Consider the following 27950-nt stretch of genomic DNA (forward strand, 5'->3'; position numbering starts at 1 on the left):
GAGGAGAGGAGAGGAGGAGTTTAAAGGCCCACTGCTGATATAAACATCTCTTGCTTGATAGAGGGAAGAAAAGTACACTGCAATGCAGACACCAGAGGCACAGATAGAGACGGAAAACTGAAACAGGGCTGAGGTGGACCTTTAGAAGGCGAGAACGGCAAAAGATGAAACGAGTATGACAGTCGAGGGCTCTTGACTCTGTCCTCTCCAGACCATCAAAGTGTCACTTCTCAACCAGGCTCGGACTGGGACAAGATGTCCTCTAGGTTAAAAACAGGGATCAGTATGCAGGTCACAGAACCGACGAGGGGAGAGGAAGAAAGTGGTGGAGACAGTCCACAGTGTTTACTGCAGCAATTCCCCACTTCCTCTTTCTGACCACAACTCTAATGAAGCCGTTTCCTCACAGACGATTCATCACATTCTGACAGCAAGCCACACTGGCGTCTTTCAATAAGCGATTATGATATTGTCAAACAAAATATGTCATCCAGACAATAACAGTGTTAAACTTGCAACAATTGCTTCCACGAAAAGAAAACATAAAGAAAAAAATATATATTCTAAAATACTTTTCTAAGTTCAGTTTCCTTTTAGGTGGCAGTTTGGGTGGGTGCAGTTATGTTAAGCCAAAAAATGTACATTTTTTGCGGAGGAGTAATGACAACTTTCAGTTTACAACGAACAAACAAACAGAGTCAACACTGCTGAAAAGTCCACTGTTTTCCTTTCGAACCACAATCAGCAGCTAATTACGTATCCTGTGAGGTTAGAGCTGCCTTTATTCCTGCAAAATTAAAGTCCTTGCAAAAAGTGAGAACCACAACAATATGCTTGTAGCGACTGAAGCCAAAGCTCTCTGCTGTATCGTGAGTCACATATTTCATCAGGGGAACTTTGGTAACGTTCCATTTTCCCACTGAGTTTATGTACAATTAGGCAAGTAAATAAAAAAGGATATACTTCCTCATTAAAATTCATAAGGGCAAAATTTTCATTTTTGAGCCCTTAAACAAGAACAGAGCACTTGTCACACTCGCCCTTTCAGCACCTAATACACGCATAAGCATCATAAAGCATTCCCCTTTTTTCTTTTTTTGGCCTCTGATTCCCACGCTCACATTTCCTCCCCTGGGGCATGTACATTTAAATCCTCTTAATCTTTCTCCCCTTTAATGTAATTTGTATTTTAATGTACCACCAACCAATCATTCACTGGCCGTACTTCAAATTCTGAAGATACCTTACATGCCCAACCAACCGAGACTTTCACATCGACTCGATCCGAGGCCCCTGACAAACAGTGGAAATAAAGTACACGCAACAATAATGTCCACAATAAGACCTCTCCCACGCTATGGTATCAGAAGTTTAAGAAGAAGGGAAGATTTTGCGATGTAATCGTTCATGAGGCAGATTTTAATAATTGTTGGGAAAAAAATTACCTAATAAAAATAAAGCACTTTGGCAATGGTGTAATGTCACAGTTGTAATTACAGGGAAAACTGCAATTTGCTTAAGAGTGTGTGGGCTTTCCAATGAGTGTACAGCAGGTCTTGTAGCATCAGTCAATGGTAACAACAGGAAAAAAAAAAAAAAACACGGAGGTGGCAGGTGAGGATTAAATGAAACAAGACTCTGGTTGTCCACACATCATTATGTACTAGATACCAGGTTAGAGCGTGCTCTAACAGCCAGTGGATGAGGACAATTAATGAGAGGTTCAAGCTCATTATACGTGCCTTTGTAGCAGCAGCACAGTTTTGCATATTCAACATCAGGATGAGGCAGGGGTCAAGAAGGATACCCTGCTGTCTCTTGGTGCAGGTACATTAACAGCTTCACGGGAGCTTCAAAGGCTTCCCCAGTCCAGGCATGCTGCTGGGTTAGTAGTGGGAGCAGTGGGAGGGAGGACTTTGCTGTCATTTAATGCTCTTAATTACAGTCCAATGGCCAATTATATCTGGAGGATTTGTTGGGATGCTTCACCCTTTCGCTCCATTGGTCAAACTAAACAGTGACACGGGCAAGTGAGAAGAGCAATGAAGTGTCAAAGCAGGGTATTAGATGCCTTCCTCCAAAGTAACTCCATGAGACACTATGGCAATCTCTTGTGAGTGGCAGTAGTTAAATAAGCTGTCGCTCGCCAGTCTGCATACTGTCAAATACTGTCTTTCCAATAAGCTCTTTCTACAAGCTTCGACTGATCGGTTGTCTCTATCCTCACTTTCTTCGAGCATCAGCTGCCCTCTCTCACCACTGTGTCACCTCCACAAGGGCAGGTCTGGCCACTTCAGCCAATCTCAACACCTCAGAATGCTTGCAGCGCTGCCTTTTTCCCTCCCTAGTCCTGCAGTGTAATTACTTGACTCCTTGCTGCCTGCCCCAGCTGCCTGGCCTGTCGGTCCAGGAAAATTCATGGCCATTACCAAGAGACAAAAAGGACAAATCTCAACCTGTGCTGGACCCCATTTGCTCTACTTGATGCTCTTGGTTAAAAAAAAACAGTTACTATACAGTACCAAGACAACAACAGTGGAAGTTGACAAAATTATTTAACTGCAATGTTCAGCACTCCAACACAGCACTGTTCATGTATTCAATGCTAGTACTTACAGGAAACTGAAGAATAGGATTTATCTATGGTTGCTGGTATCATCCCTGATTCTCCTCTCATGCCAGTCAGAATACAAAATCAGTGTAGTTGAATTTATCAGAGGGAGGCTAGAAACAGAGTCAATATTCCTAAATCAAAAAGGAATGCATGTTGCTGGTGAGCTAATGAAAACCCTCACTATCGACAACCTTGATTGTATCAGTGAAACTACTACTAAATGGAATCATCCATTATCTATACACCGCTTAATCCTCACTAGGGCCGTGGGGGGGCTGGAGCCTATCCCAGCCGACCCGGGGCAAAGGCAAGGGACACCCTGGACCCTGGACAGGTCGCCAGTCCATCACAGGGCTACACCTAGAGACAGACAACAAGCACACTCACATTCACACCTATGGACAATCCAGAATCACCAATTAATCTCAACATGTTTTTGGACCTTGTAGGAGGAAGCCGGAGAACCCGGAGAGAACCCACACTGCAAGGGGAGAACATGCAAACTCCACGCAGAAAGATTCCGGTGCCCCCACTGGGACGCGAACCAGCAACCTTCTTGCTGCGAGGCTAAATGGAATCAGTACAAGAAAAAAAAAATCCATCTGTAACAATCAAAGAGGCTACTTTTAAAAGCTGCTTTGTTTAGGGAAACCTGAGGAGTTTGGAGGGCTCTTTGTTGTGTTCCTTGGGCCGTTCCTGAACAGATTTGATGGTGCTGCAGGTGCATTGGGCTGCGGTCAGAGAGTGCCTTTGTGTGATTGGTCTGCAACAATGCGTATTTGTGCTTGTCAAAGTAACATCCACATGAAGGACACAAGGCTTCCTTACACCTGTCAGCTGATTCATGTTGTGGTTGATGATCATTTCAGAAGCCCGATGAACATGTGACTAAACATTACACTGTGGCAACTTTCACATGGTAGACTGTAAAGGATTGGAAGTAGAATGTTGCTTAGAAAATACACTTGCATGTCCAAATATACAATTACAAACAGACCAAAAAATTTTAAAGAAAAAACGTGCAAAGACTTACTTATCCACACATTCAGAATTTGCAGATGTTTCCTGCCACCTATATGTTTAATATTCTCATTTACAGCTTTGTCTTTCTACCAACACCTGTGGGAAATATGCTCTCTAGCTGTTTAATGCACCACCATGTTCACCAGCTAGGTATCCGTCTGTCAGCTGTTTGGAGCTGAGCAGGTACAGTCTGGTTAAAGAGCTGTTTTGCTGAAAACAGCTGACAATGAATCTGTGAGCCAATATACGAAAAAATGAGGGAGAGCTGCAGATTCTGGTGGTAATTCTCTCGACAACAAACCCCTTTGACATTGTCAGCGTTGCCACATTGTCATGTAATGAGTTGTTATTATTAATATATCGAGCTACTTTAACCAAAATCAATTTCCCACAAAAAGCGTATTACATGCTGCACAAAAGTGTTTTTGTTGTCTGGTTTCTCTATAGCCATGTTGCTGTAGAATGTAAGAAAATATTACATATACGCGTAAACAGAACCGCTTCCAAATAGAAACTGTGAGACTTTCACTGGACAAAAGGAGGTTTTAACAAAAGAAATGTTTATTCAAAGAATTACATTCCTGATCTGAAAAGCTTTTTGTGCCCTAATATGAGGGATCCATAGACAGGAGAAACGAGACTGCAGATATTTAACTGTCGGTGTGGTGGAATAATGTCGTCCATACTTTAACCTTAGTCACCGTGCATTCACCTTCCTGCAATACTGACAGTGGATCCAAATAATTGTTCTTCAAATATTTACAAAATTCAGTTTTACAGTCTAAACTACTTTGTTCACTTTGTAAACTAAAGAGGAGAGTAAAAGAAGAATGTTTCCTTCGCTTGTATTGCAACCTCTACCTCAACCCTGACTGTCATGTTCATGCTGGGAGAAAATGAAAAGAGAATGAATAATTCAAGCTTTGCCTGGTTTCTCTATGGCGAAAAGCAAAGTATGGATCTGCGTTAAAGCTTGTGAATATGTACAACTCAGACACATGAACACAAAATCTTTGCAGTCTGCTGCCGGACCGTACCAGAATCTCTGATGTTCAGTGATACAATACATTAAACCAAACTGCTATTAGTGGACAGAGATGCCGTGGGAGACGATCCTCTGCAACAGAGATTTTTACAAGCTCTGAAAGCTCCCGTGGAAGAAACCACGGCAACATAAAACAACACAACCAGGTGCCATGCTCGGTTTATATCAGCCAAAGACAAAGTGCTTTTCACTATTCTCTCCAGCTGAATGTCAAATAGGTTATCAAACACCAAAAACACAAGACAGCGAGAACAAGCTGGAATCATCTGCATGGAAAGCTTCTATTGACAGTCTCGTGGCAGTGAAGCGTTGAAGGAACAACTTGTAAAAATCAACCCCAAAAAAAAAACACAGCTGTATTTTAAACAGTGAGTAAACAGATGCTTGAAATATTGACACAAATAAGGGCTGCTGGTTAAATCAGAGGGCATCACAGACATATACTTGCTATTTCTTTTAAAAAAAATACTGCCAAAAGGCTAAATACATTTTATCAAAATCACTCCTATGTGTGCTAATGTGGGTGCACACACGTGTACTGCATGAGTGTGGTATGTTCGCAGCACGGTGATTGATAGCTCTATTATGCTCTTATTTGATCTGCTGTGTAATTACTTGCATCAACACAATCTGTCAGCTTCAATCTGCCTGACGTCACGAGGCCGCTGAGCAGAATGCTGCTCACTGAAAGTGGGAGTAATGTCAACAATGCATCCCTCTCATTCACATACACTGATCAATTCCAGACAGAATTTGCAGACATCGCTCTGTCTCCAATTCTTTCTGCGGGGTACATACATATTCATCGAGATTTAACCGCTCAAATGGCCAAAATATAAGGTCTGTTTGTTCGGCGTGTGGGGTACAAGCGTGTAGATTAGCAACCCAATAAAATAAGACAGACAAAAAAAAAAGTGTGGCGCAGTAATTACTTCCACCATGTTTGATGCTTTTGCTTTAGGGATTTCTACCATGCCAGGCTTGAAAGGCATTGCAACGCAGCAAATTTACTTTGTTACTTGCTTTAGTTTGTCAAAAATATTATTCAGAATGAGTGACTTGAACAAAAACAGAAGACAACGTAATTGAGTTCCTCTCAGTGTCACATTTTAACACATAAGCTGGAGCCATGTAAGATACCGTCAATTCCCAGGTAAGGATTTAGAAACAGTCCTGATGGTAAGTATTGCCCAGCTGTGTCACCACATCTTTTTTGTTTTCCCTGTATAGTTGTGTGGGAACAAAATGGGCATGTCATTTATTTAGGAGATGTATATGTATGTGTAAATGCCTGGAAACCACTGAGTGAGCCGTGGCATGCTGTGGGGTCTACGTGCGAAAGAGGCTCTAAAAACTACCACGCAGGAGAAAAATGCACTCTCACACCATTACGGATGGAGCTACTAGATAGTTCAGTTTCAAGCACTCATGTACTCATGACCCCGAAAATAGGTGAAAACACAATGTTCTGCGGAGTTAATTACATGCACACATGCTTTTGAAATTAGCACGGAACCGAGAATACAACTGGTGGCACCAATCCGTAATACTGCGAATGTAGGATGGGAGTCACGTGCAATTATTATCTCAGAATTTATGGACAAAAGCACATGTGGACGTTCATTAATTATAGATGGACCGGGGTGTGGTGGAACAACCTGAGTCTAGACAGACAGTGGAGCCAGATGGCTATGAAACAGCAGAGTCACACTACAGCGCCAACAGAGGAGTATGCCCACAGCGTGAAGCCCTTCACTTCATCCTCAAAAAGCACAGCAATTACCTCCAGAAATGGAGGAGAAAAAGCCAAAGTATGCTTCCATAATTACATAATGGGTGAAAGATCACCAATTAAACAAGTGAAATCCAGCTTAGCTTTAGTTACATGGCTTGCCAGCTGAGAACATTTAGACAAATGCTGCAACAGGTGTAACCGTTTTTGTTTTTTTCTCAGATAAAAAGCAGCACATCAAATCTTTCAGAAAATACACTGTTATTTTAGCTTTCTTAAATATACAGGCGAGTCGTGTGCAGAAGAGCCCACTGTGTCTCCCCTAGTACACAAACAAGTTAACACAAAGCTGTGATAACTGAATCTGACATTCTGGTTAATATGAATAAAACATATTCAATTTAAAAAAAAAAAAAAAAAACTGATTAAAAAAGTTGAAAAATGTACATGCTAATCGTTCAATTAGTTGGTTTCAGACTAAACTTCTCAGACATCGTGTAAACAATCTTCCTGTATTGTTTCCACAGATTGTCTGTTGAAAAATGCCAAAATACTTCTTCTTCTTCTTGTGCTGAGAAAACAGACAAAGTGGTGGACAATAAAAAATATGCAATACACACTCTCATTTAATGAACATGTTTTTGTATGTGCAATGAGCCAAGTGTTTGTGATACCAGCGCATCAAAAGTTAAGTTAATTACCTTGAAGGACTCCAAACAGTACTACACCAGTGTGTGGCAAACAAAAGAGTGGCCAGACGTACCAGCCAGAGACTCCGAGGAAAGGAAAGGAAAGCGGCGGAGAGGATGGGACGGCCAAGAAACACGCTCACTCATGCAACACACACACTAATCAGCAGATGCCCCGAGTGAGACTTGGCCATGCTCTCTGACACATGGCAATCACACGGCTCAGTGCAGAAACACAGGCGCGTCGTCCGAAACACCCCTGACTCGGTGACAGACCTGGAAGCGCCAGCTGCCCTCTGAGCGAGACTGAATGTACTGACAGGGACCGACTGTCTCCCCCCCCCCTGAAGTGTCATTCTGGAGCCTTTACAGACAGAGAGGTCTGAGCAGCTGAACTGTGAGTATTAAAAGCGAGGATTTGATTCAATCAGTGGGCACTTTTGCAGGCATGGAAACTTCCATCCTTAATCTGGTTACTAGGGTAATCTCGGGTGTAAATGCCAAGTAGTTTAGTAGAACTGAGGTGACTGCTGTTGTGAGGATGAAGCACACTGCTATACCAGAGGTTTTAAATTGTAGCATAAACTGGAAACACTTATTGTTTGCAATCTTCTTTTTGCAATGAGATTCTGATGTTAACAAGAAACAAGTCCTCACATATGGTGACTAACCAATTATTGTCTAAAAGCACAGCACCGGACACAACAACCGGGCAGACTGTGAGGTTTACTCAATTTCTTCAAATCCAGCAGAGCTATTTTCTTAGATATTACCAAGTATTATTAAAACGGTAACATTAACACATTAGACAAGCCGCTCATCCCGCAGTAACTTAGTACTTCTGTCAGGAATTGAATGCATGCGGTGTTTAGATCCACAATTTAATTTCAAGTCTTACATGAAAGATGACAAATTAACTCAAGACACTGGGGCCCAGCCACTGCAAGGGCTACATAGCGCCTGAAGGAATAAAATGCAGCTTAATATGACAGCAGAGCAACTGTTACATTCTGAATTCACAAGGAGCCTGGCAGACCTTATAGAAAATAAAAAAAGATCTTTTATATTTTCCACAGAAACAGTTCAACAATTTTGTTCATTTAAAATGATACAGTTTACAAGGTTTTTCTGCATAGAGGCATTTTTGGCATCCACTAAAGAGGTTGTAGCAAGCAACAAAGGAAAACTAGCAGCGCCAAAATGATTCAATTTGACTTTTTAACCATTTTTGTGAATTTGGATTTGACTGAATAAAGCATGCTAGACATTTTTGTTTATCAAATGGTCGGAAATGCCAGAAAAAAGGGCACAGATTTCTGTCAAATCACACACTCACTGTCTTCTCTGTACGTGAACTGATCAGGTTTACCGTTGTTCGTATTCGTCCCAGGTTCATTCAGAGCCAGGAAAAACAAGCATTCTGTAGAATAGCAGCAAGCTTCATTAATGGTAATGAATGCTGTGCATATAGTGTTTGTTTTAATGGAAAACAAAACATTCTTGCAAATTTTCCAGCTCACATGAATATATATCATTGATATGCATTAATGTAGTTCCTGCAGGAATGTAGCTGAGCTCCTACTTAAATCACACTGATGGAGTTGCAGACCAGAGGCTTCGGGGTGATGATGGCTAGATGATTAACTGTGTGGAATACATTTTCTCCTCCTCTGCTTGCTTTATTTTCCTGTGACTCTCAGGCTACCGTCTTCTTTTTCACCTGCCATGCTCAAGACGACCCCACATTTAACATGTCACACGCTCCGTCTCATAAACTATAGCAACAAAGCATTGGCCAAAACTTGAAATGTGCTTGACTGCTGGAGGCGCAGTAAAATCATTCCCACTCACTGACTGAAATGACAGCTGTCAGAGCGAATGAATGAACAAGATTTTACTGACATAACACCGCGGCTGAAAACTCAAAAATAGGGATGCTGTACAGTATATGTGCAGCTGAAATGTTGCTGAAGTGTGGAATGTGAGCAAGCAGGACCAACTTCTCACTAAAACATTCACATTTTCATATAAGAAGTTATAAAAATCATTTTTGGCATCGAGTGCAAAGAAGCACAAAAAACACATGAACAGTAGTTTTCTTATAAACATCCTCTACAGTCAGCGTCTGTAGCCAAAGATAGTCTGTGAAGAAAGAAACTGTTTAAACAAAGCGGTAAAATTTGGTAAAAACAAAAAACTGCTTTTAAAAAGTCATGATGGAAGCTGGGCTGCAAGGTGGCTTTGTGGTTAGCACCGTTGCCTCGCAGCAAGAAGGTGGGCGGTATATTTCTGCGTGGAGTCTCCATGTTCTCCCCGTGCAGCGTGGGTTCTCTCCAGGTTCTCCGGCTTCCTCCCACACAGTCCAAAAACATGTTGAGGTTAATTGGTGATTCTAAATTGTCCGTAGGTGTGAATGTGAGTGTGCTTGGTTGTCTGTCTCTAAGTGTAGCCCTGTGATAGACTGGTGACCTGTCCAGGGTGTCCCCTGCCTTCACCCTAAGTCAGCTGGGATAGACTCCAGCCCCCTACGACCCTCGTGAGGATTAAGCGGTGTATAGATAATGGATGGATGGATGGAAGCTTTTGCATAAAGGTTGAGTTATTAATTCATCAAACACACAGCAATATCTAAAGTAGACTGATTAAAACAAGTTAGGTGGACATTGTCCGGACTCTGACTGGGATCAGGCAAAAAAAAAAAAAACATTCTAGGACATTAACTATAACCTTATCCCTTGTGATTTGTTTCTGCGTATGCATTTTGGGGCTGTTTTCCTTTCATTTGTCTTTTGATATAAGAAGTCAAGATGCTCAGTTGATAATCCATAGTTTTAATAAAGACTGTTGCTGAAAATTTATAGAACATGTTGAATATCAGAAAAAAACAAAACACTCGATGAAACAGCTCATGTTTACAGACGTTTCTGCTCTGACATTTTGGTTGAGACGTGTTCTTACATGGAGAGGAGTAATAATCAAGTAGCTGATCGTTGTTGGAAACTGTCAACAGAAATGTATAAATATAATCTCCCTGTATCTCACAGTCTCTGCAAGCTGGTCCACCTTTTGAATTTGTCATTCATACATAGGGCTGATTTAAGCCTTTACAACTAAAAAGTGGCTCCAAAATAGAAAAATAAAATAAAAACAGGTGGTTCTAGGACACAAAGAAAAGACTGGTCAGCAGTGACATGGGATCACTGGGGAATTTTTGGAAGATGTCTATTGATTTGTACAGACGTACAAAGATGTACAGCTTTGTTAGACTTGGCAGTGCAAATACTTTCAAGCCTCAATGACGTTTCGGGATCAGTAGTGGTTCAGTAATTTGCTCAACACTCTTAATAAAGTAAAGCAGATGAAAGTGTTCCAGAGACGGAGCAGACCAGCTTTGAACCCTGGGTAACTGGTTGATAGACACTTGGGTGATCATCCGCATAAACCGTGTTTATTAAACTCAATCATCGTAAGTTTCTTTGAGACTGAAAACAGATGAAGTGTATATAGAATGCAGTTTACACAGAAAGAATAGTACTGCAGTAAAAAAAAAAGCCACACAGACGCTGCACACTTGACTGAAAAAGTTCAAAATGACCTGCAGGACAGCCGCAGGAACACCGTCCTATTGTTAGTCGTGACAATCTACTTGGAGCAATCTAATCGCCGTTAAAGCCTACACTGTGAACACATTGTTAGAAAAGTGCAGGCGCAGTTGCCACATGGATTTAGCTTGGCTGTCCTCCTGTGCCCTGGAGTAGCATTGAGGCTGTCCTGAACTTCTCCTCACCTCACTCCCCATCCCCCATCTACAACCCCCTTGTGGTGAAACAGCGCTTTCTCCAAGGTTAACAGAGCCCTGCATCAGCCATGGCTGGCCATGTACCATTGAAGAAAAAAGCAAAAAAAAAAAACACGCTTACACTGCTGTGACCAAAGCCAGAACTGTAAAACCAGCTGTCAAAAACAAGCCCGACAGCACAATTCTCAACTGAAGCGACATCACTCTGCACCATAAATAGAGCTAAATGCATTTATTTTAATATTTAATATGTATTCATGATCAACAATTAGGCTCAATTTAGCTGTCACACTTCTCGTATCCACCACAGCAGAATTATTTATCCCAGTCATCCAGATGGACGTAATTATAGTCCCTCGGACAATCAGTGAAAGCTATTCCGGCCCTGGTCCTAACTGAAATCTAGCAGCACTACTTCAGCTCTGTGATGACATATCCACAGGCTCCTTCTAATGCCGTGATACCAGTAAAATAAATAGTACAGCCTGATTCTCTCCAGGAACGTGGAGACCCATATTTAGCTGCGCAAGCAAGGTTTGTCAGCACAATAACAGCGTGCTTTCTAGGAGAAAATATGCCGCCTCTAAAAACTTACACCTGGGATACAGAACCACTCTCCACACTAAGGATTTCCATCCTCTTTTGAAGAGGCAGAGCTGCAGTTCTTGTGTGGCTCTGGCCTCAGTCACTTTAAATTTAAATGGAAATATAAGTGCAGTAATCTTGATGTGAATATTTAATTATTAAGTGCTTTAGGATAACAATGGGGCTGCACAGATTATTATTTTCACTCAGTTTTCAATGAGAGCTGTCCATTTCCCAGACACAAACCTGACAGCGGTAACAAGGTAATAATACTTAATATATTCCACTGTCTAGCTAGTCTCTCCTTCAGAGAGACCCACAATTTCTCTCCAAAGTGCTTCAGAAATGTGATGTGGTGCCATTTCACATGGTAAGCATGTCCAGGTGTACGTATTTGTTTAAATGATTCATAAAGAAGGTACCACGATTAGTCCACAGAATCAATGATGCCAGTGCTGAAAATGCATCTACATGTTTTTTAAATTTATTTTTATTTCATCTTATTATAACAAATGTTTTTCTTCCATATCACTTCAGTATTGTTGTGTCAAGTCATTTTTGGCTGCAGTCACTGGTCAGCTGCAGTCAGTGCTACAGTTAAGACAATCATGGAGGCAGCAAACCAATTGAGTGTAAAAGTTTCCAAAGACTCAAGGCTTTAGAAGTGTGTGAGTGCTTCAAATGATCACAGAACAAAAGTGTGGTTTGTAAACTGCGCAGAGTTTCGGCGACCACCTGAAGAAAGACACAGCTGCTTTTCTATGCTGAGGCACTTCCCACCTGTTTGCTTCTCTCCTGCCCTTTGTGCCCACATATACAGTTTTCTACCCACCACAGCCAAAACTATCAATAAAGCTGTCCTCATTTACATATTATTCCATTTCTCTCATCAAACAACAAAAACAGTGAGCGAGACACTGCTCATTAATGCTATATGTTAACCATCAGTCACTTTCAAGCTGCTGCTCCGCACTGCTAAATTCCTGATTTTATAACTGTAATGTCATCTGACAGACTCCCCACGTGAGTTAAAGACAACAGCTGTTATGTGAACTCAGCTGGATTTTCAAAGAATTCAAAGCTAGCAGTCATTTAGAGAACAATAGAGATAAAGTTGCTTTTGCTGCTCCATGCTTGTAAAATATCCACCATATCCGTGTTGCACTTTGTTTAATATACATACTGAATATTTTCATTTTAAGGGATCTGATAGAAACTTGGGTTCTTTTATTTATTTTTAGAATTTTGGAGTTTACAGTTTAACCCTTCAGTTTTGCCTTTTATATGCAAACCTGCATATCATACTGAGCTGCATTATACAACAAATATATTAAATAAAATGAATTTAAATGAAATTCTGCTGTTTTGGAGGAATGGTAACCATTTGGTATAACAGTCAATAGATTGCTTGATAGAAAAAATAGTCATTAGTGGCAGCCCAATAAAGAAGAAAAACCTATAAACACAGATTCGTTCTGCTTAACCTGTTTAAGCTTTTATGTTTACTATGCCTTTAATTATTTAATTTTTTTTCCATCATATACCTTTAAGAGTTTTTCTCAAGTAAAGGTAAAGCTTGAGGGAAGAGACGGGATAAAGAGGTGGGATACCGGTACCGTGATGGATAATATCTAAAATCAGCCTGCAGCTTTGAAAGAGTTACAGTCGAGCATCCTGCTGAGAAAGAAAATCCCGTCAACAAAATTTATATAAACAAGTAAATATAAGCTGTGTCCAGAGTGAGGATTTTCTGCCCAACATCAGGGAATATGAGATAAACAACTTAAATATGAATCAAAGCATGTATTATCAGTCAGAAGCCTGATGCTTGGATTCGGCAATCTCTGCAGTCTTTTAACACTCCTAACACCCTGTATTCACATTAATAGGAAGAGTAAGACTGTCACACTGTCCCAAGCCGTGTTCCATATAGGGCATCTAATTCCATGCTAAATCATCTTCAACCAAATGCCACGGCAGTAATCCGTCTCTGCTTGAGACTCTGGAGCAACAGTGAGGCTCTCCAGCCAGATGTTCCTTTCAAAGCAGTCCAGCTCTCACAACTAATAGCATTAGCCCGAGACACACATTCAGCATCTCGCTTTTGCTTGAAATTGGGTTCCAATATGCCTATGGATACAACATACGGAGACCCAACATGAATCCCCAAAGCTACATAAGAGAGCACGGCTAAAGACGCTATTCACTGTATTCCAGATGAGCAGCACTCGCTCACTGTTGTTCTGCAGAGCTAAGCATTGTAACCTTGATATCTTGACTGCATATAACTTACAGTTTTTCCTCTCCAAATGATAGATTTGATGAAGAGAGAGTGTAAACAACAAGCATCACTGCACACTAGTTTCAACTAAATCAAAAGAGAATCAAAACAAGCTTCAAAAACATCTATAGGGTCCCATGCATCATTATTATGTCCCGATTTAATGATTTACTCCCAGACAAGAGAAGACAAACAGTGATCTACCTCCAACTGGAAGATAAACGAACTCTGAATCGATCACCTGTATGGAAGAAATGAAGTTGCCATTTCCAATTCATTTAATTAAACAAGGGAAGTAGAACACAGGTAGTTTTCCATTAGTCTCTCATGTTTATATGCATGAGCAACACTTTTGTGCTGAGGAACTCTGACGTTAAATGGCATTTGAATTAGAAGTTATGCTCCACCGATGTTTCATTAAAGGTATATCTAAATATGCGCCAGCACACGACGAGAGACTATCAAAACCTGAAAGTTGGTGCACTGAACCAGATGGAAAGTCAAGCAGACAGCAGACAATGTCCAAGTGACTCATCATAAAAAGATCCAGTTAGAATGTGGCAAGAAGGATAATGAGCCATAAAAATGGATGGAGTCTTCGTTCATTACGTCGATCCCTTAGTATTAATTGTAATCCAAACCCCTAACTCTCACTAAGCCCTCCATTATTTCTTCCTTACTTCAGCTACATTAAATCAGTGTGTGATCTAGCTCTTAGGGAGTCCTTCATGCTTCAATATCAGCAGGAAATGGAAACATCCCAGCTGTACTGGAGCAATAAATATAAACATCGAGGAGATTGATTACACTAACCTTTATCAAAAGCAAAACCCTCACAGGTTTGCTTAAAAAAAAAAAAGTCTGAGAGCAGGATGAACACGTGCAGCATCACGGCCTCTCACACGTAATGTTAACACCCTGCAGACGACAGCGCTGTAGCACTTCAACACCGAAAGGAATGAAGTGTAAATGAAAACACAACATATTCAAAACAGAACCATCCCATCAACAATGCCAGCTTTGTCAGGCATAATGTAGAAATCTGTATTCACAGCACACATCATTAACTGCCTAGTGGCTCATGTGCAACAGAGAATTATAAATCTGTCACTTCCCGTAATATGGACATCATTCCTTATGCTACACCAATAAAGTGGGTTACCCTCTCTTGGATGTGCTCTGATACGAGCAGAGATGGAGACAGGAGATGCTCTGCTGTCTCACTGGGAAGCTCTCGTTGTATGACAGTGAACATGTGTTCAAGCACCTGTATTTCTTAATGCACAACACTCAGAACCATGATTTATGTTAGAACACACAGTGCTGACAGATCTATTCTTTCATTCACTGCCTCAGGAAAATATAACATCAGGGGCACAAGTATATGAATCCTAATGTTTTTTTTTCTCCCCTACACCATACATTATGTGGACATGTCACTTACTTTTTGTTCACCACCTTTTCTAATCACCACCTGGTTACAAAGGAGTAAGAAAGCTGTGTAATTTGAAATTGAATACATTTGAAGGAATCATTTTTTTTCTTTGTGTCAAAAAAAGTTCATTGCCACCGCACCTAATATAAATGCACAGGCTATTTTCTAACATTATAGCACCTGAAGAAATGCCCTGGCTTTTATCTGTAATGACTCCTGTGTTTATTCATTCATCACGTGCAAATTAGACAAAGATTTCAGTTTTTCCGAGCACCACTGTAACACATAATGACAGTCGGTAACAGGGCCACAGATTTTATTAGCACCTTCGCTTTGTAGTTATCAAATCTTTCTATCTTTGCCTTTGCTGCATCTGCACTGCAATGTGAACACTTTGCCACGGTGCTGTTATCCTGCTGCAGCGAGCAATATGACTTTGCATGTTTGCCTGATCAGAGATGCAGCTCATCTCCATAGAAATGAGCATGTGTACGCAGGGCTTTGTCCCTGTGGGGGGAGACAACGTATTAACACCTAGGCTGGGATTTGGTCGACTGCCAGCAGCAGCTCCACCCGGGAGGAAGCTTGAGTATTCACATTGTTGCTACTGATGACGATGATCCAGCACACTTGTCCCTGGCAGTAAACAGGTTTTTGGTAACAATGGTTCAGTAAGTGACCGCAAGTCGAGTAACGCTAACAATGTGTTGTATGTGATAAAGATCCTGTTGTTCTGTCAGTGGCTCTGGCATGTAAAGTGCATAAACGTACCTGAGCCATTCAAAAATCTGTTTAATCAAGATGAGCAAAAGCAGATGGATTTCATTCAAATTCATAAATACAGTATGTAAAGTATGTACAGTGGTCTAACTTCATCACAGACTAATCTCTGAGGACAGACTGTAACACAGACTTTCTTGCAATATGCCCTTCGGAGGTTGGAGAAGGATGAGTGATGCCAAATTGGATCAAACATCAATGGAATGTCTTCTCAGTGTAACAAAGAATTATCATCACAGCACAACCGCAACCAGACATCCTGCAAGAAAGAAATGGCATGCTGTTGGAACTACTTTTATGTAGCATGGCCAGGAAAGAAATAAGATTTGAAATCTAAATATGGCTTTCCCTTGTAAATAAATAGCTAAATGCACAAATAAATGAAGTCTGCTTCACTGTGTTTTTGTGAGCAGACTTATCTAAACTTCAGCTCTCGGTTTAGTGGGTGTGCAAGTACATGTAGGTGGTACTATACCATCTCTGGATAATAAGCGAGCAAAGGAGAGAAAAAAAAGCTTACTTAGAACAATTTATCAGGCTTTTTGCTAGCTCAGTCCAAGAATATTTTGCACACGTCTCCACATCATACTGTACAGGAGCACAGCAGTACATTTCTATCAGAACAAGCCCTAAAGAGACAAAGTCCCCACAACCAGTGTCCCTGGTGAACATCGCCCTGCTGAATTGGGGGATGCACGCTAGAATGCATCCTGACACTAATGTAGGCAACAGCCAAATAATATACTATCAGCATCTTTCTGGGGGAACAATGCACGAGTAGGACGGATGAGACTCGCTGGAGAAGAGTAAGGCCAAGGGGACAACAGAGAGAAAATAGAACCATGGCCTTTTCAAAGCCATTTGACCTTCCTCTTTAGCATTCCCTTACTGCACCGACTGTTATCAATGGAACCACAAAAGGGAAAAAAAAACAGCAGTCCCATGTTTATGATGTTGCTATGCACAAAGCTATTGCAAATTCCTATTTCAGTACCAGCAAACAACAGGATTACATTTAATATAGTATTGCTTTAAGTTGCAATACTTCTTAATCATGTGTAATATTTCAGTTTTATGTGCAATATATCATTATCATGATGCTTTCCTACCTCAGTATCATTGCCAGTATTACTTAATACTTTTCTATTCTGGTCTTATTTTAGCCCCCCTTTTTTTATTATCAGTAACATATCGTACTTGTATCTTATTGCTTCTGTCCGAGGCACTGCATTTCTCATTTTATGCAATTTAGTTGTGTGAGCAATATCTAGCAAAAGAAATTTCTTCTGAATTAATACATGTTTATCTTATCTCTTATTCTAATTTGCCCAGTAAAAGCATGCTAGTTGCCCAATAAGTTGCATGAACAATGACTATGAGGCTAAACTACTCCACAGCGAAAGAAACAAATACTCCTGTTCCTTTGTAAACACTGCATGTCTCCATTTATTTATTTTTTTTAACCGCAAAAAAAAAAGTAAAAGATGGATCCAGCGTAACAAGAATACTTTAAAGAGCCTGCAGAGACCTTATGAAAATTAAGAACGCTATTGCACTTAGATATTATAAGAAAAAGCATTTGCTGACATTGCAGTATGTAAAAAGATGTTTAAAAAATACAGTCCTTCACTTTGTCCTTGGTTGAGGACAAGAAAGTGCATATCAGCCGTTCCCCAAGTCCATCAAGAGTTCAGATAAATCACCTTTAAACAAACAAATTTGCACAGAATCAGAATTTCGATTTTCCCTCAAATCCTAAGAAGATTATCATGGAGTAGATCAGAGAGAACTGCTGTTGGCAGAAATTGGATGGCTTAGTAGAGAATAAACTTAACTGAGGAAGCACAGTTTTACTGTACTGTAGCTCCCTACAGTGCATGTGGTTCAAACTGAAAATTATAAAAGGCTTAGTAAAGAATTCAGCAAGGTGAGAACCGCTGCTCCTGATCAGTGATGAGCAAACTCTATGATCACATAGAGGACGTAGCATATTGGTACTTTCCCTGGTACATTAGCAGCATTAATGTGACACTTAATTCCACGTATGTAAATGATCTGTCATTAACCTCCTCGACACAGAAGTCTAATGTATTCAACTACTGGAGCGCACCAGCAGGACACAATGTACAGATCAATAGGACACTTTTAGAACTGTTTATGTTTAACAAACCCAAACCCAGACCACAAGCTCAGCATAATTCATCATGTCACTGCAAACTTGTTTGTATTTTTTACTGGCAGAATTTCTGACAAATGGTCTGACAAAAAATAAAGTGTAAATCAATTATATAGTATGTCTAAGAGCGATGCCATACATGAAGTGAGCCTCCAGCGAAAGCAAAATCAAAAAAGAAAAGTCAGGATCTCACAAGCTAATATTTCAAAAACAACACACAAAAACAATGAAGTGTGATATTTGTAGAACTGTACCAGCACCCAGAGGTCAGATTGATCCAAGATTGATCAAAGTGTGCTGCTGCCTCAACAGCAGCAGAGGGACACTTACAGTGTCGGCCAACCATAACTGAAAGCAGCTGAAGCCACACACAAGTCTCAGTTCTTGTCTTTCATCTATTATGCATTTCCAGATATACTGATTGTCCCTTGACAGCAAGTGAGCTGCAGACTAAAGTGGTTTTTGGTCTTGTTTTGTTGTTTTGTCGTTTCGGAAAGGCAGTTGGGGACGGTTTTGCTCCAGCAAGTTTTAACTGATTTTAATTCAACACTGAAAAAAGAAGTTAATTAATTTAGCGAGGCTATTCCTAATTAACTCCCTATGCAAAACATTTTGTTTACAATACCTGATAAACACGATTTTCAACTGCCAAAAAGACAAAACATGCATGTTAAGATTACCATCACCTCCTTCAGTTTAGGATAACAAGGATTTCAGATGCTTCTGACGACAGCCTTCATAGAGTAGAAGACTGAAAGTCTTCTTTTAGTCACGGTCTATACAAAAATATGGATCAGTCACTGATTTATTGTAAAGACAGATGTTCTCTTCATCCATCTTCAAATACACATCAAACACGGAGATCAGCATTTTGCAACAGAACTAGAATCTACCAGGGTTTCAACAGAAGGATGATGCATCAAAGAGCAAACTAAATGAACTTTTTTCAATAAATGATGTATAATATAATAAATATTATATTGTTTTTTGTTGTGTAATAACACAGCAGAGTTTGACAGAGTAAACTTCCTTCAGAAAGCAGCTTCAGACACCTGAGGCACACGAAAAGTTCAGATAGGGTCAAACGATTGAGGCCATTTTATTAATTATCTAGAGAATCTTAAAGTAGTGGTTTAATCTTGGGGTTTACGTCTTAATAAGAATGGCACCAAATCCATGTCAAATGTTAAATCTGTAGTTGATATGGTTTTTTGGTTAAAAAAAAAAAAAAGATTGAAACAAACACACAAATATGAAGACCTAAGATCAGAAAGCTTCCCTTAATCCTGCATCGTCTACTTTCCCTTAGAGAAGTTAGGGAAGTTCCATATTTTAAGAAAGCCTCTTAGACTGGCAAATTAGCTATTGGCAATATCATCTAACAACTGCAAGCAATTTTGACAAGCTGTTACCAACTTTATGAGGTAGGAAGCAAGCAACATTATGAGGATATGAGTTTGCAGAGAACAAAAGTAATAGCGGTGCCAACATGAAGTGCAGTTTACCCAATGATAAAATTATGTCACATCTGTTTCTCAGATGCAGGCAACAAGCCAAGGCCAAAATGCCTATTATTGTTTGTCAGAATCATATTTATCAAATTCAGCTCTCAGCCGGGGTAGCAGTATTATTCTCATCTGCAACATGTTCCTCTCAGGTCTTAGGCAGCAATAAGAAGTCCCAGCTAGTGCAAAATGAAGTCTTTCCAGAAGCAGAAAATGCTTTTTTTTTTTTTTTTTTTTTTTAAAAAGGTAAATAAGCAAATAATGGTACCAATTCTGTCTTCACTCTACAGGCTTCCTGCTTCATCCAGGTCAGACTACACACTGCTACTTATTATCAACAGAATTCCTGGTGGATTAGTACCTTCCTATTTTGCAGAACTCCTCAGACCTAATATTACACCACGTACACTCAGATCACAGGAGGCAGGCTTCTTATTATTCCAAAGATTATTAAGCAATCCATTTCCTTAGTACTTCCAGTGCTATGGAATACATTACCTTGCTCAGTTAGAGAGGAAAACACCACATAGATGTTTTTTTGGATCAACAGACATTACTACACTGATGCATATCTGATATACAGTGACAACGCCGAAATCTCCCAAGATACAAGTTGGATAATGTCTCAAGGTAAAACTGCAGAGCTCAAGCTCCCCTTTGTTACCGCATTTAATTCTAGTGGAATTACATCAACCTTGAAGGCAGGACTTTGCAGCCTGTCTTATAACACATTATCTTAATTACAGCTTTCATTTGAGCCTGACTGTACATGAAAGATTAATGACATCCCCTTTTAATTAGTTTTGATAAGGGATGGTGCCACAAAACTGTAGCATCTTGGTGTTTAGCTCATTCAATTACTCAATTGCACAAACAAGATTTTGTGGGGTCATGTGGGGCAATGATGTTCAACTCTTATTTAATTAACTTGTTAATGTTTACAGTGAAATAGTGTTTGTTGATGTGCCAAACGGATGCTTCCCCAAGCTGTTCAATCAATCACTTAAATGGAACATACAGAACATTCTCATTAGGTCCATTTTCACATGCAGGGGGCTGCAGCCTGTCTTATTATTCCATTGGCAGAGGACAAACACTCTCTGGACGGATCACGGAGCCATCATTGGGGCCAGCTCAGACAGAGAGTCACTCGCCCTCACAACTATGAGCAATTTAGAGCATTTAGTGCAGCTAAATGTGTGGACAGCGAGCAGAACAGCAGCCCTGGATACAGATGCTTCACTGCTGCTCCTGAGGTGGCATCTGCTATTTATGCCACGGGTCATTTTTTTATATACACAATTGTAATTGAACACAATACAGAGAGGAAGCCAACTGCTTGTGAGGTAAATGACGATACAGTTAAGTCACAAATTAAAGGAAAAAGCAACATGAAGTGTCTTCATTGGGTCACCATGTGTTCCCACCACATCTTCAACACACCTCGATATTGATTCTCTGGGATTCCACTGCAGGGATAACCACCAGTCCACGAAAAGATAATTCCCCATTTGGTGTTTTGATGATGATAGTGAAGGGCACTGTATGAAATCTTCCATAGATTTTCAGCCGGGTTGAGATCTGGTGACTGCAAAGGCCATAGCGTATGATTCACATCATTCTCATCAAACCATCCAGTGACCCCTGGTGCCCTATGGATGTGGGGCATTGTCACCCTGGAAGATACCATCACGATAGAAATGTTTTATCACAGGATGAAGGTGATCAATCAGAACTGCTTAGTATTGATTCGCAGTCACCTTTCCCTCTAAGGGTACAAGTGGATCCATGCCAACAAAATGCCCCTCAACAGCAAAACAGAGCCACCGGATCACCTCACTGTAGGGGTCTGGGGTTCTTCCTTTAAATTGTCACCTCTTTGCATTCTGTTGTGACTACCAGAACTCTGCTTCTCAAAAAAAGGATGTGAAGTTTCTTCTTTAAAACGCAGCACTTTCCACCTCACACTTTGTTCTTAAAGAAAGCCAACTGGCTCTGTTGGGAACTGATTAACACTATACAGTGACACAACACTTTAAAAAAGGGATTTATAGTACACTTCTCGAATGTGTTGCCTCCTGCCAAAACTATAGAGCGGTTCAGAAACTAAACACATTGCAAACATTTTTCTAAAACACAAGCCGCATTGAAAGAGAAACTAAGTTTACTATTATATTCAACAAATTGAATCTACACGAAATACATGTTATGAAAGAAACTTAACAGCAGATTAAGTTTTAAAGAAACAACATAAGAAAATGTTGATACTAAATATGCATTTATCCAATCTTACATTATAATATCTGCTTGTTCTAAGTATAGCATTAATAAAGTTGTTTATGGATGTATACTCTGTACAGACACTGGCAGCACTTGGTTCTAGCGGCATATCTTTAATTGCATATAAACACACACTACTTCAGGCACATTTCTCATGTTTTCTCTTCACATTTTCAGCTTTTCGATTGTCACTTTATGTTGTTTAAATGATGCACAAGGTTAGGGTTAGGGTTAAGGTCAGGGGGAGGATGTCCCTCGTCAAGACTATTTGGCTGGAAATTACATGCAAAAAGCAGAGAAATGTGTTGCAATGACACGCAAAGTGACTTGGAGTTTTATCCATGCACTCATTTGTAATACTAAGCTGCTTCAGGAAAGATCACATTTAATAACGTTTCACCGAAACCACATTATTTCTCTGAATTTAACCAAAGAGCTTTTGTTTCCTTAAGCTAATCATATATGTGACTCGCCCCAGTTTCAGCTGTCAGTCTTGCACTTATCATCGACCCCAACTACCATCCTGGTTAAGAAAATACATTTCTCAGGTTCATTCACTCAAAAAAACTGCTGCACAAAAATCTCCAGGTACTGATTATGTCATCGTGAGTGTGTTGGTGTATAAGTCTATCGGTACTTCGTATTATATAGTCGACCAAGTAATCTGAGAACTACAAAATAAAACAATCTATAACTGGCTGACCATTCATTATCATGGGCAGAGTTGCAAAATCCTGTTTAGTGCAGCTAGTTGGGCTTCAGATCATTCTGCTGACCACACTCTGCTCTGTAGAGCATTTACACGATTCAGGTATATCTGCTCTGCAGTTGCATTGTCTTTATTCAAAAGGTTAGCATCCTACAGGTTTTATAAAGTCATGTGTTTCATCTTAGAGCACGTCCTTTCTTTATCTGGTTCTTATTCAAGAAAATTGCTCTAAAAAGCATGTTGTAATCAGAAACAGCAAGGATCAGTGATTACTAATCACAGTTCAATGTGCATCACTACGCCTGCCATAATGTTAATTGCAGTAGCATGTGTAATGTCATTAATCCAGTGATAATGGATTTGGCAACTATCATTGATAATGTATTTAACAAAGCAGTGAGGACAGATAAAACACCAACATATGCTGCCGTGCTTTCCATCTAAGCTGACAATACCAATCTATATTAAATAAGCAAAAAGTGGGCCTCCCGACAGTAAGGACTTAGCAAGTAACAGAATTCAGAGTAAAATCACTGACACAGATGGGAAGGGAATACTGTAGTAACAAGAGCAATCTACTTCTGTTAGGAGAAGAGTTTTCTGAAAATGTTTTTAGTAAAACCCTATGTTTGGCAGCTGCTAGAGGATTTCATCCCCCTTTTATAGAGCCAGCAAGGTGAAGCATGTAATTGAAGTGATAATGCACCAAAAATCTTTTCAGTATCCAACACCCCCTGAAGGCTTGAAAGGCCATATTGGCAGTTTTTTTTCTTCATGGGAAATTGTGCTTCTGGTCAGCTCGCGCTCAGATCTACATATCTCTGTTCATCAATCGCAACATCAATACTGCAGAATCAAGCCAGTCCTGCAGCATTTTTTCCTCTTGAGCTTCTTTAACACGCAGTGGCACCCAAAATCATCTGGTAAAAAAAATACTTCACCTGTTGTTTTTTTTTTAGCTTTGCTTAAGACAAGGCCTTGAAACAAGCAAACACAAACTGCAGGAGCTACAAACAGAAAGTTTGGCATACTGGGTAAAATATGAGCATACAAATATAGAGGGTAAGTGGATTATGTCACAGGAGTGGTCTTACAAATTTCAATGAGTGTTTTGATGCTTTTCTCCCCCACCATGAAAAATCGCTGGACTTGATGCAACTGGTATAAAGTTCAAACAGTTTACAAGAAATGTTTAAAACCTACCTTTCAAGTCTGCAGGGGGTTGGAGTTTGATCCTAAAAGCACAGAATTTGATTTGGGTAAAGCATCATTTTATTCAGGCCTAAATGAGCTTTGAGATAACTCCAAGCTGACATGACAATCTAAGGTGTCATGCTTTTGTATTAATATCAACCAGCTGTTGACAGCACACAAGAACCCCGTTAATCCCAAATGTCAAGCTGGAGATGAAGATGCGCGCTGAAAGCATTTCCCTAATTTCATAGGTGACACCATCTTCTTTTAATGCCAATCTCTAATGTATTATCCATCAGAACATACTTGACTTTGATTATGAAGATGCAGGCTGAGTAATGTGACCTTCTCTTCTGTCAGAGGACCGTTCGTTCAGTGACTCATTTTAGGTGGCAATTATCGACTTCTATTTTCTAATCTTGGAAAAAGCAGTAGGTTGACTACTGTAAAACCTGAAATAACTGAATAAAAATCATTACCATGACAGATGTTCAAGCCAAGCTCCTCAAACTACATTTTTTGTTCCAAGGCGTACTCTGAGGATGAAGAAAAAGATTATTATTTCATTACTCCCCAAATTGAACCCGATGAGATATAGCTAGGGATCCTTTAGAATCTTCAGATACTCCACACGAGAAAAACAACCTGAATTTTTTAGGATGCAAAAATCCTGCTGTAATAGAGTCTGACAGACAGGATGGTTATTGCTATTCATGCACACTCTGTGACATAATTTAGAGGTATAATGAAGATAATGAAGAGGCAGATATATTACCAATTACTGTGTCGTCTGGTCCCAAGATTGCTGCTTTATTTGTATGCACATTGTTTCGATTTAGGTTGTGTTTTTTTTTTGTTCTCAAACAAGTCGAGCAGAATCAAATTGGTCTAATATCCTAAATAGCGAACCACGGCAATGCACTCTGTTAATTAAATCTGTCATTCAAAAGTTTGGGGGCTCTATGTAGCTGGGAAATGTTGGAATACACAGCACTTTATTGTACGTTACATAGAACCACATGGACAAATTACTTAGAAACAAAACATGCACCGACGAGCGAAAGGCAGCTGTGACATTAATTATCTGCATTCAGTAGGTCAACAGAATCAAGCAACGTAGAGAAATGACTAAAAGATCAGTGTACGGTGCGTATGAATTTGCGATTTTGTCAGTGCAATCAGTGCTGAAATGACAACTGTGCTGCGTATTATTCCACACTTCCTATGAAAATAGCACTTGAAAGTGTGAGGGGGGCCAAGGTGTCAGGGAGAGTACCACTCTCATGTCTGAACATGCCAAAGGCTACAATTTGTCCTGCTCCACAAAGTGGATCTTTGTTGTGCCAGAACAGTTCGTAATTAATCTCTAGTGTACTAACAAGAAGAGGCCAACGACTCCAAACAGGCTCTGTAACACCCCTGCAGATGGTCAAAGCCAAAAGGTATGAACTGGCTTCACACTCTCTTCATTTCGTGTTAGCTTTCACCGAGGGAGACCACTGGTTTCATTTACCAATACTCCCGGTTTAAATCCCCAAACACCTTGTACTGAAATCATTACTCCTCACTCTCGCCTCACTTTGCTGCAGCTATAATAAACAATGAATTATGAGAATGGACTCTTCGGGCCTGTTTAGACAGGGGAATGGAAAAAGGCTGTAAACAAATACCCCGTGGGCCAAAATGAATGCCATCATAACACAAGTGCACACTTTAGTTATGAGCAGAACCAGAATATTCATCCTCTTTGCCACACTGCTGAGGAGCTGCACTGATCAAATTATCAAGTGCAGGGGTGCCATCGGGGGGGTGCAGCAGCACTTCTGGGCTCCCTGAAAACAGCTTACCAGCAGCTATAGAGCCTGGCATGTTATGAGGAAGGTCTGGGCCCACTGAAATCACCCCCACACATTCCTCCTGCCTTTGCTCATTCATTTCAACATAAATGCAATCTAAAACTAGTGCACCGGGAAGGCTGTGGAGTGGCTCACACTGCTCCTTAAATCTCAGCAAGTGTGCATGTCACCCTCACTGACATGCATCAGGAAAGTTGGGACTTTGTTAAGACTGCAAAACTTGGCTTTATTTGACTCAAGCCTCTTATTTCTCCATCCACCATGTGTGAGTTTTGAATGTTCACTATTCTCACATATCCCGGGGCACTCAGGCTTCTTCTGTTAGTGCTGCTGCAAATCATTTCTACAGTGTCGATGTTAAAAGACTGTTCTGCTGTCATGTGCCAGCATCACATCACTCCAGATTTGGGTTTAAGGCAATAATGTGACTGGAGGAGAGGGAGAAAAAAAAATTGTTTACTTACCAAATTCAGCACCGTTTCAACAATATCCCGGTTGCTAACCTCTCCAACCTGGATCAGTCCGATCAGAACAGCAAATTTCATCTTGATATTCCGGATGGGAACCGACGGGTTGATAATCCCAGCCGGGAGGACCACTGAACCTGAGCCGGACATCATCCTCGTCTCACCGGCGGCAGCGGACACTGCAGCCGCGTGTTGCCCGTGACCTGGAGGAGGTTGTCGGTCCGAGAGCGACAGCGAGCCCGGCATTGTCACCGGTCTCTCGCTTGTCATTTCCCCCCAGGAGCTTCCTGTTGTGTGTGTTTTTCTCTCCCTCTCTCTCTCTCTCTCTCTCTCTCTCTCTCTCTCTCTGTAATATTTTTAACCACTGCTCTGGAGCATTAAGAGAAATAATGATGATAATAATAAACACTCGAGAAGCCTGGGAAAAACATAAACAAAAACAGAAAAACACTCTCTGTCAGTAAAAAATCCACTCCGAGGAGTTCCAGTGAGTGAGTCCGGCGTGTTGTCGCTGGCAGCCGGTTAACCGCGCTGACTGACCCGCGCTGCGTTCACGGGGCTGTGTGGATGTGTGTGCGCCGCTCTCCTGGATGCGCGGCTCCGTGTCGGTGCTGCTGCTGCTGCTGCTGCTGTCACCGCCATGTTGCCGCCCCCTGCCTGCGGTCCCGCTCACCACGCCTGCGCTAACGGAGCTCCGAGACAGACCGCTTCGCCGTGTAGGCGAGAAACGTGGTCGTGTAAGTAACCATTTCTGAAGGGTTAAAAAATAAAAAGTAAAAAAATGCATCATGCATTTATGAAAGTGCCTCCCTTGGTCAGTGAGTGAAACCAAGTGGGTTTTAACGAAACCGCTGCGCAAAAACTTAGCTTCCCCAAGTTACCTGGTTTAAATTTTCTCCTACCAAACCTGAAAATTAAAAAAAAACAAAAAAACAATTGGAATAAAAGTAATAGAAAACAATTTTATAAAGTAAAAATAAATAACTGAATAAATAATCTTTACAGACAGCAAAATAAATGTTCACGTGCAACTTGAACCCAGAAAAACACAGGTGTGTCCGATGACGTCACTAATTAGGTCCATGCAGGTGTTCCAGTAGTTGCCGGCCACACCCGAACTGTGGCACGATCCATAATTTGGTGCTTAACCCTATTCCGGACTTTCGAGGTCTTTTGGACCCCAGGCCATTTGGTTTAGGTGACAGGTATTGTTTTTATTTTTGAAGATTTTTTTTTTATTATATATATATAAAGAGGGACATTTGTCATGTATTTGGAACCAAAACTACTTATCGGGAAATTTATTTAACACAGTATAAAAGTCTATAATGAATACCAACAAATATTTTGCACATTCTATGTTTGGCAACATGAAAGCCCTGAATAGGGTTAATCAATATGAAACCTACGTTTTAATGGTAAATTGCATTGATTTTTAGTTTCATTGAAAGGTTCTCAAAGTTTAAGCATCCATTGTGCAGGTACACATGTGCAGACCATTACTGCAGTTTGTTTTTCTCCTCAGATGCACTTGCTGTTGTGCCAGTACAGTTCATTGATCAGCCTACGAGGCACAGCGGTGACCCTGGATAGTCGTCTATGCAAGGCTATGCAACAGCCATTAAAGTTTAGCACCAAGTTTTGTTTAGTTTTTTTTCATCACAGTTTTCTTGGTGAGTTGATCTTACAGTCACATTTAACTTTCAATTTTGATTTCCCCAGTATCTTATGTGGAATTTTTGACGTTGCTCAGAGTCTAATAGCAAAAAAAAAAAGTAAT

General features: G+C 40.5%; 1 protein-coding gene across 1 annotated transcript in view; it reads right to left on the reverse strand.

Moving 5' to 3' along the window:
* The window catches only part of LOC103353590 (neurobeachin-like), a gene marked incomplete at its 3' end in the record, with an annotated part of 183100 nt that extends 156660 nt beyond the window's left edge, over positions 1-26440 (reverse strand). The window contains exon 1 of the mRNA XM_008276644.1: positions 26168-26440. Within this exon, the coding sequence (XP_008274866.1) occupies positions 26168-26440 (273 nt within the window). The remainder of the gene's footprint in view (positions 1-26167) is intronic.
* Positions 26441-27950: the final 1510 nt, after the last annotated feature.

Source organism: Stegastes partitus, unplaced genomic scaffold, assembly GCF_000690725.1.
Source record: "Stegastes partitus isolate 25-593 unplaced genomic scaffold, Stegastes_partitus-1.0.2 Scaffold78, whole genome shotgun sequence".
NCBI classification, from domain to species: Eukaryota; Metazoa; Chordata; class Actinopteri; family Pomacentridae; genus Stegastes; species Stegastes partitus.